The sequence below is a fragment of the Myotis nattereri genome, assembly GCF_964212035.1.
Source record: "Myotis nattereri genome assembly, chromosome: 10".
In the NCBI taxonomy this organism is placed as follows: Eukaryota; Metazoa; Chordata; class Mammalia; order Chiroptera; family Vespertilionidae; genus Myotis; species Myotis nattereri.
Genome location: NC_138085.1, coordinates 43646011 through 43662290, shown reverse-complemented (window position 1 = coordinate 43662290; position 16280 = coordinate 43646011). Strand labels below are relative to the sequence as shown.

The window sequence follows — 16280 nt, the reverse complement described above, 5'->3', positions numbered from 1 at the left end:
CAATCAGGGAGGGATGCGAGATGCTAAATACTTCTTTTAACTTAGCTCATGACAATTTCCCTTTCTAGATGAGCTACTCACCTACAAGTTTCTGGACTTACCAAGGCCACAGTTGCTCCCGTTCATTTGGTTGTATATGATCCAAAATAACTGGTGGTCAGAATTTTAGGGCCTGTATTCATGCCACAGAGGACTTTCTCTTGAGGCTTTGGGGAAGTAAAAAACCAAAGAGGTAAAAACAAGTTTTATGAGTCATCCCCAAGTTTTTGTGATGCACCTTCCCCTCTCATCATCAAAACAAACCAAAGCCAAACCACCATATTCTTGAAAAGAATCTCATATTAGGAGAACATTGCTACTTGTTACTACTTCCAGGATCTCACTGGGGAATAAAATGTGCCTTCTCATTAGTTACTCCACAAAAGACAGAAGAAGGCTTTTGAATTCAACATTGGGGGGGTACCTTGGTGAGGGTCCTAAAATCCCACTAGGCATCTTTCTTATGAGTCCAGTTTTGCCTGGATGCCTAGAAAACTATCCTCTTTCTGCCTTTTCATTACGAACCAAAATGGCGAATTACCTCTGGAGTTAGGGAAGGGCTCGCCCCCTTTCAGGTGTCACTCGGACGGAGATGGATCCGGAGGCAGGACAGACCTGGCCGCGGGCGCCTCCCGGCTCTCGGGAAGCCCCACCCTGTCCAGACTCCGCAAGTCGGAAGAAGTGACCCCGCGTCCCCTCTAAGCTACCCTTCTGGCGTGCCCCACGCAGGCTGCAGCTGACAGCTCAAAGAACACAGCTGACAATAACAGCTCTGAGCACCGGCTGTCACTTCGGCTCTGCGGCTTTGAGCGGAGGCAACCCTGGCTCAGGGACCCGGCCCCGAGACAGCCGGCTGGACGGCTGGACGCGGGCAGGAAGGGAAAGAATGAACTTACCCACTGGAAGGTGCCGGCTTCTCTGGCAATTTAAGTCCTCTGGCCACTGAATCCCATGCCCCCGAGCCCCCTGGCCCCGCCCACTCTAGCCCCGCCTTGCCGACTCTGATTTCGCATTGGCGCAAAGAGGAGCGCACCGCCCACTCTGATTTTGCCTTTGCGCAAAGAGGAGCGCGCCAGTTTGGCCTTGGCATGGAGAGGAGCGCGCGCTGATTTTGATTTTGCATTGGCGCGAAGAGGAGCGAGCCAATAACTTTGATTTCGCGTTGGCATGGAGAGGAGCGCGCGCTGACTCTGATTTCGCGTTGCCATGGAGAGGAGCGCGCTCTGACTCTGATTTCGCGTTGCCATGGAGAGGAGCGCGCACTGACTCTGATTTCGCGTTGCCATGGAGAGGAGCGCGCGCTGACTCTGATTTCGCGTTGGCGTAGAGAGGAGCGCGCATTGCCTTTTGGGATCGGTAGTTTTACTAGGGCACCTCCGCTGGGCCAGGCAGGAGAAGGACGGCTCTACGGACTACAAGGTCCGGCGTCCTCCCAGCCAGATGGGCGGTGGGAAGGGAAGGGGACGGGCTCAGCCGGGGTTTTAAACAGTAGTTGGCTTACTGGCAAAGTGGGAATCCTCGCTTGCGTCACTGGTCCAAGTAGGGAGGCGGGACTCGAGACGCGTCACTTGGGCCCCAGCTGCGGGAGAACTTGACACACCCCGGCCAATTTCAGCTCCCCCCCTGCGTTTTCCCAGGGGACGAGGGGGCCCGTCCAGGCTCCACGCCTGTTCCTGGAAGGCGGAAACGGCTGCGGGGACCGTCTCCTGGCGGAGGGGCCTGATCCTCGCCGCCATGTCCGGGGGCTTTGAGCTGCAGCCGCGGGACGGCGGCCCCCGGGTGGCCCTGGCGCCCGGGGAGACGGTGATCGGCCGCGGGCCGCTGCTGGGAGTAAGTGTGCGAGGGCTCCGCCGGAGCCGAGAGCCATACAGCGAACGATCTCGCTCGCTTCTGCGCCCTTCCCCTCCTGAACCTGTTCCCCACCACGCCGGCCATGTCGGGATTTTAAAAGTTTGGGGGCAGCACGTTTTTCACTCAACTTGAATCCACTCACGTTTCCCTTATGTTGCCTTTAAAAAGCACGGACTTGAGTTATCATCATTATCATCTCATCCGGTGGTCGGCAGACTGTGGCCCTGGGTCCAAATCCAGCCTGTTTTGGAATGGGCCTGCGTCCTAAGAACTTTAAGTTTAAAGTGGAAAATGTAAACAAACAAAGAACCTGTTAGCCTTTCAGGGGGAAGATTTGCTCCAAGGGCTGTGGCTATTGTCTCTTGACTTGACAAACCACATATTTACACTAGTTTGTGGCTCTTTATAGAAAAAAAGTTTGCCAACCCCTGAATTTATCTTTTCTAGAATAATTTCTTTTAAGTTTTTGGCCTCTATTGTGTGACCGATGGCCTCACTTTTATCGGAATAGTCTTTCAGTAGCTAACCCTTATGGGGAGTGTAGTGTTGCAGGCATACCAAGTTCTTTAATCCGTTCAAAACCATGGGAGTTAGTGCTCTTTTTATCCTTATTGTTCAGATGAGAAAATTGAGTTGTAGATCGGTTATTTAAAGGCCACACGTAAGGTTTTGGACACAAAGTGGCACTAAGCTGTTTAATCTCCACCCTCTCTGGGGTGTTTAAGAATTAGAAAAGTGGTCTGTTGCATTCTGAAATTTTGTAGCTCTCCTTCTAAATATGTACTTGCATTTTTTCTTAATCGTCAACATTTCTTTTTTAGTGCCCACTTTGTGCAACACATTTTGTAGACTCTAGCACTGTGGGGCATCCAAATATGAGACATGGGTTGATGCCCTCTAGTTTTCTCTTGGACGGTGGAGACAAACCTGTGCCAGTGAGCTAATGCCAGGGAGTAATGGGTATGGACTGTTATCCTGGTTAACCTCCAGTGTCTAAATGGAACCATTGGTATTGGCCCTAGAACCCTTCTCCAAGCAGGAAAAGTGAGAAGGAAGTCAGTCCTAAAGGAGAGAGAGAGAGAGAGAGAGAGTGTGTGTGTGTGTGTGTGTGTGTGTGTGTGTGTGTGTAGTAAGATTAAGTAAGAAAGTTGAAATTCACCTGTTGTTTATTTTTTTTACCTGGCAAGTAATTATTTAAATGTTTAAATAACATTGATAGAGGAAGAAGGGGAGAGAAAAGGATAGAGGGAGAGATAGAAACAGGGAAGAAAGAAGAGAGAAAAGGGGCGGTAGAGGACAAACCTCCCAGGCAGTTCCTTCAATTATCTGTACAGCTTAATACTCTTAAATGAAAACTACTGGTTTATTTATTTACTTGTTTGTTTTAAATATATATATATATTTGTTTTTAATTTAAATTCTTTATTGTTGAAAGTATTACATATGTCTCCTTTTCCCACTATTTACCTCTCCCTGGAGGCTCCTACCCCCCAACACAGGCCCCCCCTCTTGTGTCTGTGTCCATTGGTTATGCTTTTCCTAATGCATACAAGTCCTTTGGCTGATCACTTACCTGCCACCCCACCCCCCTCCACCCTTCCCTCTGAGGTTTAACGGTCTGTTCCATGTTTCTAGTCTTTTGATCTACTTTTGTTCATCAGTTAAAAAATATTTTTACTGGTGGTCTAGTGCATGATATTTTTGTGGGTGGTGGGGGGTGTCCCTTAACCCGGCCTGCACCCTCTCCAATCTGGGACCCCTTGGGGTATGTCCGACTCCCGATCCCTGTGGGATCGTTTCTAAACCGGCAGTCGGACATCCCACTCGCAATCCAGGACCGCTGGCTCCTAACCGTTCACCTGCCTGCCTGCCTGATTGCCCCTACCACTCTGTCTCCTGGCCTGATCGCCCCCAACTGCCCCTCGTTCCAGTCTGATCACCCCTAATTGCCCCCCCCCCCGCTGGCCTGGTCACCCCCAACTCCCCCCTCGCCAACCTGCTCGCCCCCAACTGCCCCCCCCCTCCGCCACCAGCCTGCTTCCCCCACTGCCCCCTCCCCCTCCCAGCTGACCTGATCTCTCCTAACTGCCTCTGCCTCAGCCCCGCCACCATGGCTTTGTCCGAAAGGACGTCCGGTCTCCCGGTCTAATTGGGATATTACCCTTTTATTAGTATAGATTGGTTTCAGAGAAGACAGGAGAAGGAGCGAGAAATAGAAACGTCAGTGATGAGAGAGAATCATTGATCAGCTGCCTCCTGCATGCCTCGCACGGAGGATTGAGCTCACAACCTGGGCATGTGCCCTGACCAGGAATCGAACCATGACCTCATAGTTCATAGGTTGACACTTAACCAGTGAGCTATGCCAGCTGGGCAAAACTACTGTTGTTTTTTTTTTTTTTTAATATATTTTTATTGATTAAGATATTACATATGTGTCCTTGTCCCCACGTTACCCTCTACGCCTCCCCCCGCCCCCCCCCCCCCTCATGCCCTCACCCCCCCCCACCCCCACCCCCGTTGTCCGTGTCCATTGGTTAGGCCTATATGCCTGCATGTAAGTCCTTTGGTTGATCTTTCCCCCTTACCTCCACCCTCCCCTACCCTCCCTCCAAAGCCTGACAGTCCAATCAATGCCTCTCTGTCTCTGGATCAGTCCTTGTTCATCAGTTTATGTTGTTCATTATATTCCACAAATGAGTGAGATCATGTGGTATTTATCCGCTCTCCAGTTCCATCCATGCTGTGGCAAATGGTAAGAGTTCCTTTCTTCTTCCTCTTCTTAAAGAATACCTTTCAGCATTTCATATAATGCTGGTTTGGTGGAGATGAACTCCTTTAGCTTTTTCTTATCCGTGAAGCTCTTTATCTGACCTTCTATTCTGAATGATAGCTTTGCTGGATAAAGTAATCTTGGTTGTAGGTTCTTGCTATTCATCACTTTGAATATTTCTTGCCACTCTCTTCTGGCCTGCATGGTTTCTGTTGAGAAATCAGCTGACAGTCGTATGGGTACTCCCTTGTAGGTAACTGACTGTCTTTCTCTTGCTGTTTTTAAGATTATCTCTTTGTCTTTTGCTCTTGGCATTTTAATTATGATGTGTCTTGGTGTGGTCCTCTTTGGATTCCTTTTGTTTGGGGTTCTCTGCGCTTCCTGGGCTTGTAAGTCTATTTCTTTCACCAGGTAGGGGAAGTTTTCTGTCATTATTTCTTCAAATAGGTTTTCAATATCTTGCCCTCTCTCTTCTTCTGGTACCCCTATAATTCTGATGTTGGTATGCTTGAAGTTGTCCCAGAGGCTCCTTACACTATCTTCATATTTTTGGAATCTCTTTTCTTTTTTCTTTTTCAGTTGGGTATTTTTTGTTTCTTTGTATTTCAAATCTTTGACTTGATTCTTGGGATCCTCTTGTCTGCTGTTGGATCTCTGTAGATTATTCTTTGTTTCAGTCAGTGTATGCTTAATTTCTAGTTGGTCCTTTTTCATGTCCTCCATGGTCTCACTATACTTATTGAGGGACTCATTAAATTTATCGGCGGTTTCCATAAAATTCTTGAAAAGCCTTATAAACGTGGCCTTGAACTCTATATCCAGTCGTTTGCTTTCCTCCATTTCTGCCATTTGTGACCTGTTTCTTTGTCTCCGCATTTTGGCTGCTTCCCTGTGTTGATAGAGTGGCTTTGTGTGCTAGGTGTCCTGTAGGGCCCAGTGGCTCAGCCTCCCCAGTTACCTGAGGTGGACACTCTTGGTGCACCCCTTTGTGGGCTTTGTGCACAGTCTTGTTGTAGCTATGCCTTGGTTGTTGCAGGATCACTGGGTGGAATTGACCTCCAGGCCAATTGGCAGTGAGAATCAGCTGTGTCTGCAGTGGGAGAACTTCTGTGCTGGAGACACCCTTCTGGGGCAAGACTTGCTTCAGTGGGGCTTTGGTGCTCACTGAGACTGCACCCTGAGTGTGTCCCTTATGGATCTGAGGAGTTGTGATCTGGATGGCCCCCCTCTGACCACTGGGCACAGTGGCTCTTGGATCTAAGGAGGTGCTAATTTAGCCTCCGCCTGAGGTTACACAGCAGGAGCTATGAAGAGAACTGCAGCTTCCCCTTCCTTTTTTGGAGTTTGGAGGTGCCCTGATGAGGCTCAGCTGTGAAGCAATGCAAGCCGCTGTGGGGCCTTGGGCCTTCTCTTGGAAGTTCTAGGTCTGTCTTGCCCAGCTGCAGTTTGTTAGGTAATTACAGGTTGCAAATGGCCAGGGCATTCATATGCAAAAGCCTCTGCCGCAGCCTGGGCGGGGCCGGGTCTCAAGGAATCAAAGGGCGGAGAGAGCAGCTATGGCGGAGCCTCAGCCCCGCCCTAAGGAGTCGCGAGTCCCAGTGTCCCGGCAATGGCTGCAAGCACCTCTGAGGGAAAGCCGCTCTCAAGCTCGCCCGCTGCCAGACAGTCCAGTTTCTCCCCGTATGAGTCCTGGGTTCCCAGAGACTTCCCGGAACCGGATTTCAGAGCCGTAGGGAGCTTGTGTCTCCCTCCGGATTCAAAAAGACAGCCGCGCCCTCAGGTGCCAGACCCTTTCCGCGCGCGAGCCCCCGTACCTCTGCACTCCACCTCCGCAGCTCCTCTGGCTCTCAGTGTGCTTTTCTTTCCTTCTAGTTGTAGAATTTACACTCAGCCAGCCCCCCTGTAGTTCTGGATGATGTCCACCTTGTGTTTTTGATGCATTTATCAATTGTTGCGGGAAGCAGCAATTTCCCGGAGTTTATCTATGCCGCCATCTTAGTTTCTCCTCAACTACTGTTGTTTTTTAAAAAAATATATATTTTATTGATTTTTTTACAGAGAGGAAGGGAGAAGGATAGAGAGTTAGAAACATCAATGAGAGAGAAACATCGATCAGCTGCCTTCTGCACGCCCCCTACTGGGGATGTGCCCGCAACCAAGGCACATGCCCTTGACCGAATCGAACCCGGGACCCTTCAGTCCGCAGGCCGATGCTCTATCCACTGAACCAAACCGGTCAGGGCTAAAACTACTGTTTTTGATTTCAAAATTTTCTTAATCTGTTTTGACAGCAGGAATTAGATGACATTCCTTTTTTATCTATTTTCCTCCAGAGAAATAGGACAGCACCAGATATCTATCTAGTGAGATTCCCTACAGTAATTGAATCTGCTTTAATGAAAAAGAGAAGAGGTCCCCAGTTGGGGGTGGGGGAGTCATGGACTTTAGTGTGGACTCTTCAAGTGGCATCAGTTTACCACTTGTAAGAATGCTGTAAGTGTCCCACAAAGTTTCTACAAAGTAACTGCTCCTCATTCTGGCAACTCTGTACTGTTCCTGCTTGTGCAGAATCTCACTGGCTCTCTCGGAATGCTAGTCCTAACCTTGTCCAACAAGGTTTATCCCAAGGGACACAGTGTGCCAAGCATTCCTAGCTGCTAGGTTTCGCTCCTTCCTTCCTTAATTATTGAGCCCAATACATGTCTGGCACATGATCTCATCCTTCCTGTTCTGTGTCTCAAACCCTCACTCTTCCAGTCCTCAAAAAAGAGTCTATTTGTACTTTAGGGTAAAAAGGATATAGAGTTTGCTTTTGGAAGTGCATTTTAACAAAGAAGCAGTGCTACCCATTGTTAAAGCTTAAGGAGCAACATTCGTGGTGTTAACATTCTTCCTATTTAGTTGACTAATATTTTAGTAAACTCAGAAAATAGTTGATGAATATATACTAGAGTCAGATGGGAGGGATAAAAGAGAAACAAATCTTTACTCTCAAGAAACTTAAAGTTTAATAGGTATGAGAGACATAGAAGCAAGTAACTAAATAAGTCACAACCTCAAGTGGGACTGGAGCCAGTCAGGCAACCTGAGTGAGTGAACAGGAAGGAAGGAAGACTTCCTCAATATGTCAGTGATTATGAAGTGTTAGAATAGGTAGAATTTTGGTCGGTGGAGAGTGGGTGGTAGGGAGAGAAGGTCCCTTTCAGACTAAAAGAATGTACCATTTCAGCCTCTAAGGTTTAAAAATGTAGGCATATTGGATAATCAGATAAGTGCTGACTAGACTTGTGGGATAATCATTACAACAGTGGTCCCATTTAACTTTTTACAGACAATATTTTTATAGCACTTGTTAGTTAGCAGTTTTAGGCAGAATTGAGTTGAAAGTACAGAGTCCCATCTACCTCTGCCCCCCACCGCCATCTGCAGCCTCCCCCACTATCAACATCCTGTACGACAGTGGTGTGTTCTATAAACTTATATTGACATGTCATTATCGCCCAAAGTCCATAGTTTACAGTGGAGTTCAGTCTTTGTGTACATTCTATGGGTTTTGACATGTGTAATGACATGTATCCACCATTGTAGTACCACACAGAATAGTTTCACTGTCTGGAGAATCCTCTGTGCTCTGTCTATTCATCCTTCCTTTCCCTCCCAGCCCCTGGCAACTACTGAACTGTTCCGTCTCTATAGTTGTACCTCTTGCAGAATATCCTATCATTGGAATCATGCAGTATGCATATGTGGACTTTTCAGATTGGCTTCTTTTACTTAGGAATATGTACTTAAGGTTCCATAGCTTTTCATGGCTTTTTAATGATGAGTAATATTCCATTGTCTGGATGTTCTATAGTTTATCCATTTACCTACTGAAGGACATCTTGGTTACTTCCAAGTTTGACAGTTATGACGAAGGCTGTTTTAAACATCTATGCACAGGATTGTATGGTAAGAATGTATTTAGTTTTGTAAGAAACGGCCAACTGTCTTCCAAAGTGGCTGTACCATTTTGCATTTCTACCAGCAATGAATGAGAGTTCCAGTCCGAAATCTTCATCAGAGTTTGGTATTGTCAGTGCTTTGGCTTTGGGCCTTCTGGTAGGTGTGTAGTGAATTACTTTTCTTATGTATATAAAAATTATCATCTGCCTTTTTTTCATATGCCTTCATATTTCTGTATGAGCTCCTTTCTCTGGTAACTTGATTCTGTAGGTGGTTTCTGGATATCTGTGTGTTTTTTAAGCTTTGAAGATGATTCTGATATGAACCGCAGTTCAACATCACTTCTAGACACACTGAAGGATGCTTGGCACAGAATAGGTCTTTAAGAAAGGTCTGCTGAACTGAACTAAATAAGTAACAATTAAGAAACTTTAATTTACTAAAGTCTCAAATGAGGATTTAAATGCACTTTGTCCTCCTAAACTTTTCTTATGCATTTACTCACTATGTTGTCTCTGTCATAATATATTGATGATGAAGATGATGTTCTCACACTTGTATAGCATTCACTCTGCAAGCTGCATTGCAAGCCGAACAGGTTAGGTGAGTTGAAATTTCAATAGCAGCAAATCAGCACAGGTCCATCATATTGGCTAACAATTCAGCAACCTTGAACTAGGAGATCAGAAAGTATTGGATTTTACTTTTAAAATCTACATGATCCACATTTCATCAGTATTGTGGATTAAGTAGGTATTTGTGAGATAGCTTGATAACCTTACCATTTACCCTGTTATTCTTATGGAAAAGTATATTCACAAATTTCAAAAAACTACTTCACCTCCACTATACTAATAACCTTTGTAAACTTATTTGTAAATTGGAGTCTGCCTAGAGAGCTTATGGCCAAAGTCAAGTATATTTTCTCAAAGTTGTCTTTTTTTTTTTTTATAATATATATTTCCATTTATTTCAGAGAGGAAGGGAGAGGGAGAAGAAGGGAGAGGGAGAAAGAGATAGAAACATCAGTTATTGGTGCCTCCTTCATTCCCCCTATTGGGGATTATGCCTGCAACCTGCATGTTCCCTGACTGGGAATCGAACCAGGACCTCCTGGTTCATAGGTGGATACTCAACCACTGAGCACACTGATCAGGCCAAAGTTGTCTTTTCTTAATATCAGAAATTGGACTTGGGTAAATTCCAAGTGAAATAATAAACATCTTATGTCAATTAACTTTTGCTCTTATGAGGAATAAGATAAACTAATGTAAAGTTATGGCTGAGTCTTAGTGTTGGTGATTTAGCTTTGGGGTGTATGCTGGACCCGATACTGGGAAGCTCCCTAGATAAGAAAACTTTATGGCTTGAAGAGAGCTTTATAGTAGCCAGCCTATTCAATTGAGGTCTTAATTTTAGATTTTATTGACTTTACACACACACACACACACACACACACAGCGTTTGAGGAATTTTATGCAAATCATGCCTAAAATAGATCTTGTGCTTCTTTGAGTTTGTGTATTTTCCCATAACACAAACTCAGATCTCAGGTGGTTTTCTATTGTTCTCTACCATGAAAGTTTGAATTGGTGTTTTTTTTTAATTAATTGTTGATAGAGGAAACTAGATAATCTTATGTGAAAACACTGAAAATTATAAAGTACAGTACAAGGAAATTTTTATTCTCTTAGGCCTTAGTGGGCTGTGTAATTTATACTGAAAAAACAACAACACACAAACAAGTTTTACCTCTTTTCTGTTCTTACATTTATAGGAAGCAGGCTAAATGGGAACATTGAATTATTGAGTTATATTTGTCTATGATATTCAGAAATTACTCTGGGAAAATATCTTAAGAAAAATTAACTGGTGTTGGTTTTTCTGTAAATACATATAGGCAAAGATGAAATGAGTGGTACCATTCTATTCTATCTATTTCAGGGTCCAGTAGCTATTCTGCTTTTACTTTATTTGGGTTTATTTTTAGGATTTTGGAAATAATAAGCAAATAGGTTAGAGACCTTGATTCAAAACATCTAAGCATTTCTCCTGGTAGCATAAGAAAATCTTCATTTTGTTTGACTCCAATAAATGCCAAAAATGAATATGTGGCAAACAAGTCACAAACAGTTCCTTTATGTCTTTATGTCTCTCTCTTTTCTTATGGCACAAAGTTTTGATCATAATGCATGAAACATTTAATTCAAAACCAGAAAATCAAAGATAAGGGAACCACTTTGTATCAATTCAGAGGTTATATAAAAACAGAGAGCCATGCCCCCAGTCAAGATACAACGTGAAGAATTTTAGTGAGAGGTATTTTTATAGTACCTGAAGAAAACTGCTGTCACTTTAGTGCTGCTTACGGAGGGATGGAGTGACTTCAGCATTAGACTTCAGCCTGGGTATACATCAGGGTTTCTATTCTGAGGTCCTGCCACATGATACCCAATTCTTTTAATAATAAAGTTCTTGTTCTGGAGTACTCAGTTTAGTTAGCTTTTCTGTTTCTTAATATTCTTTCTCTAAATGGCTGAGCATAAATGAATTCGTTATTAGATGTCTAGTATCAACATAACAGTTGCTAAAGTAATGGGTATTAGTCATAATTGCTCTTGGCGGTAAGTAACACAAAAGTGTAGATGGCAGCTTAATCAAATAGGTTTTTCTTCTGTAATAGAGAATCACAGGGGCAGTCAGTCAGGGCTGGTGCAGCTACTCCAGGAATGGGCTCTTCTGTGCTCCTTGCTCAGCCTTTGCATATGGTTTTCATGTCTGTAGTCGTGGATGGCTGCTGTACTTTGAGGAGTCACATTTAAGCAGGAAGAAAGAAAGGCAGAGGGCAAAAGGTGCATGCCAGTTGAGCCAGGTCCTTTTTATTGGGAAGACAATCTTTCCAGAGGCTCTACTCTGTTTTAAAATATAGATGTTATGGTTTTAATCAGGTATGGTGAGGCCAACTGATCAGGAGATGACTCATTGAAAAGACAATTTATTACTCACAGTTCCCAAGGCTAAGAAGGGCACACCATGCAGGGCCATACCAGGGAACCCTAGGTCAGTGGAAGGCAGAAGGTGGAGAGAGCTTGGGAAACTAGAAGGGAAAGCCTTTATTGTGGCTTTCTCCTGAATGAATGGGCAAGGCAAGGAAGCAAGTTTAGGATGGACTGGTTTGAATAATTTTATTGAGCTGAGGTCCCTTGGGGCTGCCCTTAGTTGTCTGATGCCTAGCCCTGTGGTGATTAGGGCAGTGTAAGAGCCAGGTAAAGCCAGGGGATTGGGGGTAAGGTTTCGGATTGGTTAGTTTGCATATGAAATGTGCACTTACAGGTGAGTCATTCATTTATTATCTCTAAGAATCTCATAACCCTGGGAGGGGTAGTTCTTTCCTTGTCAGTAATGCCCTAGGTATCAAAGCAGAAGATACTGAAGCTAGAAAATGTGGTTAAAACACAGTCCTTATATCCTTTGCTAGAACTGTGTTTGTTGTCCATCTGTCACTACAGAGAATTCTGGGCACATTGTTACCCGAATAATTTGGGGTACTATTAGTACTGAAGAAGAAATGAATAGATATTGATTAAGCAACTAGTAGTATTTGGTACACAGTGTCACATGGGAAGAATTAGCATCTAAAAAGTATAGGTGTAGTTTAAATTGTGAGTTGCAAATTCAAATGCCACCAGAGGCCAGGTATGCCATGAAGAGTAAGTGGACTCAGTGGAAGATTATAGAGAGTGCTGGTGAGATGGAGGGTGCGTATTCTCTTCAAAGTAGAAATGAAAAAACAATGTGATTTGTGGCCTATTAGCTATCAGTTGTGGTGCCTACTTAAATTAGATGCAATAGAACGATGCTTATTAATTTTACTGAAGAGACTATAAATAGAAATATACTATATTTATCATGTTATTTAGCAATCATGTACACTACATTTTTTAGTTAACTTGATGGTAACTCTTAAGTACCAACATTTTTGAAATAGTAGTTATTTTTTCCTGAACTTTTCGTTTTGAAAGATTTCAGACCTACAGAAAAGTTGGAAAGAATAGTACAATGAACACACATATATCCTAACTTAGGTTAACTAATAGTTAACATATTGTTTTATTTACTTTGTCTTGAACCCATTTTAAAGTATACTACATGTGTTATGGCACTTTATCCCTAAGTATGTCAACACGTTTTGCCTAAGAACAAGGATGTTTCTACATAAATAGAAAATAAATACACACATTCGAGAAATTTGTAACTGTAATAAATTTTAATATTCCACATTCAGTTTTATCCTACTTTTCCAATAATGTCTTTTTTTAGCATTTAAAACAATTTAGGATCCAATCAAATATTATCTGGTCCTAGCTGGTTTGGTTCAGTGGATAGAGTGTCGGCCGGCAGACTGAAGGGTTCCGGATTTTATTCTGGTCAAGGGCACGTACCTCAGTTGCAGGCTTGATCCCTGGTCCTGGTCGGGACACATGCAGGAGGCAGCCAATTGATGTGTCTCTCTCACATAGATGTTTGTCTCTCTCTGTTTCTTCACCTCCCTAACACTCTTTAAAAATCAATGAAAAAAATATTCTTGGGTGAGGATTAACAACAACATATATATATTCTATAATCTAGACCTGTTCTGTCTTTCATAGCACTAATGCTTTAGGAGTCCAGGCCAGTCATTTCATAGAATGCCCACGAGTTTGATTTGAATGATTGTTGAGTTTGATTTGAATGATTGTTTCCACATAGACTCAGGCTAAGCATTCTGGGTAAGAGAATTCCATAGGTGATGTGAACTGGGAGCAGCATGTCAGGAGGCCCAGCTCTTGGTTGTTCTGTTCGCCGTGATGTTATTGGTGTGATGAGTTGGGGAAGGTGGCCAGATTTCTTCCAGTGAAGAGGACATTCCCTTTGTGAGTAGTCTGTGGAGTGATGCCTTGATACTTCATGAATATTGTTTCCCATCAGCGTTCACCTGAAAATTAACATCCATTGATCCTTTACTGAGTCAGCTCATACTTTGGTGGTTACAAAATAGTGATTTTTGGGGTCCTTTTTTTTCTTCTACCTTAGCAGGCATTGTTTTATAAAGAAAGGCTTTTCCTCCCAGCCCTAGCCCCAGCCCCTTTCTTTAGTTCAGTATGGATTCATGGATTATTTTTGTATTGTTTGTGTTATATTCCATTATAATCATTATTCATATTGATGCCCAAGTTATTCCCAGTTTTGCTGGCCATCTGAACTGCTGGATGTGAGATGTGTTTTCAGCTTTTCCCACTCAAGGTGTGACTTCTCTTCTGGGAGTGATACTATCTGTGACTCACTGTCCTCTCTTCTCTCTTTCTTTTCCTCCCAGCTGCCACCTTTTCGGTTGCAGCATAGGTCCTGAAGCTTGATCTTCTGCATTTGATGTCTCTTTCCCCGCTTACATGTAAATTAAAGTTTGTGGTGATGTCTGTCTCCTAGTACTTTAGATGTGTGATATAGTTGGTTTTATTTGCTTTATTGATCTTAGATATGGTGGGAGGTATGTGGTATGATTAGGATTTTTAGGTGGCTACAGTTATTCTATATGAAACTGGAATTCCATGATTTTAACTATTTTTATGGCTAAAATACCAAAATGTCTGACTTTCAAATGAAGTTTTCATTTATTGATGACTCCTATAATCAATAAGCAAAATTGGGGTAAGACTTTAGTACCTTTTGAAGGATGTTATGTCATTTGTCCCTACTCTCAATAGCTTCTAGCCAGCATATTCTTTTTGAATCCTGAGGTTTCTTTGCTTTTCTATAGTCTTTCTCTTTCCACTTGCAGACCAACATTAGTCATTTCTCCCATCCCCACCCCATTGTCAGTGCTTTGCTTACTAAACCATGTCTACTCTATTCTGTACTGTGAATAGAGAATTGGGAATTTAGATAACACATCTTGTTAGACTTGGGTATGACCGTTAGAATAAATAGGACCAAGTGAGAAATGAGGCCTCTTGGAGCTTTATTTAGAGCTTAAATTTTCTCAGAATGTCTACTTGCTGTTTAAATAGCCATTCTGCTTTATTTCCAGTTTTGTTCGTATATTGTAGTAAATAATCTAAAAAATAATGTTTAACCTAATGATGATGAGGGCAGTACAGTGTTAAGAGCAAAGGTATCTCTAGAATCAGATTCTGTGAGTTCAAATCCTGGTTCCACTGCTCACTGGCTACGTAACTTCACGTAGTTGCTTAATCTCTCTGTACCGCCATTTCTCATCTATAAAGATGAAGATAATAGTATCTTCTTCACAGATTTTGTGAAGATTACAAAGGATAATACATGATATGTATAATGTTCTTGATACATGATTGCTGTTACAGTTAATATATTAATAACAATGTGTGGGTATTCATTTTGCACAAGGAGCAGTGATCAACTGTTAAAGTAAGTAGGTCCTAAGATATTTAGGATAATTTATTTGTGACCTACCTTCCACCTACCACCCACCCTTCTCACCCCATCCTGAAATTAAAATAAGCTTTAATGATAATTTATTAAACCTTTAAACTTTCCATTGAGAAAACATAATATTTTTAAAACTTACTCATTTGTTAGAGGTATGGTTTAAAAGGGATGATTATAGCTAAATGCCTGAGGGATGTTAATTTCAAAGACTTTAAAGGACTTTTTTGGTTCTTTATAGAGATGCACATCTAGCAATGAAATTACATTGTGTGGAGTCATATGACCACTAGAGGTCATATTATACTTTTATATTATTTAAAAATCTTTCTTGCTGGTGTGTCTGTCAGTGAAGCCTACTTCATACAGCTAGGAAGAGTCTATTATTGCTTCCTGCAAAAATATAGATTGGAAAAAAAGAAACCCAAGCTGGATAATTACAAGAACCATCATTTAAAAAAAAAAAAAAAAGTGCCGAAACCGGTTTGGCTCAGTGGATAGAGCGTCGGCCTGCGGACTGAAGGGTCCCAGGTTCAATTCCGGTCAAGGGCATGTACCTGGGTTGCGGGCATATCCCCAGTGGGGGATGTGCAGGAGGCAGCTGATCGATGTTTCTCTCTCTCATCGATGTTTCTGACTCTCTATCTCTCTCCCTTCCTTTCTGTAAAAAATCAATAAAATATATTAAAAAAAAAAAAGAACCATCATTATGTGTCATGGTTTTATGTTTGACAGTTTATTACTCTACTAGAGGCCTGGTGTATGAAATTTGTGCATGGGAGGGGGGCTCCCTCAGCCCAGCCTGCACCCTCTCGCAATCGGGGACCTTTTGGGGGATGTCCATCTGCTGGTTTAGGCCCGATCCCGCAGGAATCCCTGTGGATTGGGCCTAAACTGGCAGTTGAATATCCCTCTTACAATCCGGGACCGCTGGCTCCTAACTGCTCATTCGCCTGCCTGATCACCCCTAACCACCTCTGCCTGCCTGTCTGATCTCCCCTAACTACTCGCCTGCCTGCCTGATTGCCCCTATCCACTCTGCCTGCCTGCCTAATCACCCCTAACCACTCGCCTGCCTTCCTGATCACCTCATTCACTCTGCCTGCCTGCCTGATTGCCCCTAACCACTCGCCTGCCTGTCTGATCGTTCCTAACCACCTCTGCTTTCCTGCCTCATCACCCCTAACCGCCTCTGCCTGCCTGTCTGATCTCCCCTAACTACTCGCCTGCC

At 43.3% G+C, this 16280-nt stretch overlaps 1 protein-coding gene across 1 annotated transcript in view; it reads left to right on the top strand.

Annotated features, from left to right (window-relative positions):
• Positions 1-1773: 1773 nt before the first annotated feature.
• The window catches only part of APLF (aprataxin and PNKP like factor), a gene marked incomplete at its 5' end in the record, with an annotated part of 61613 nt that continues 47106 nt past the window's right edge, over positions 1774-16280 (top strand). Inside the window, one exon of the mRNA XM_081100869.1 lies at positions 1774-1869. Within this exon, the coding sequence (XP_080956995.1) occupies positions 1774-1869 (96 nt within the window). The remainder of the gene's footprint in view (positions 1870-16280) is intronic.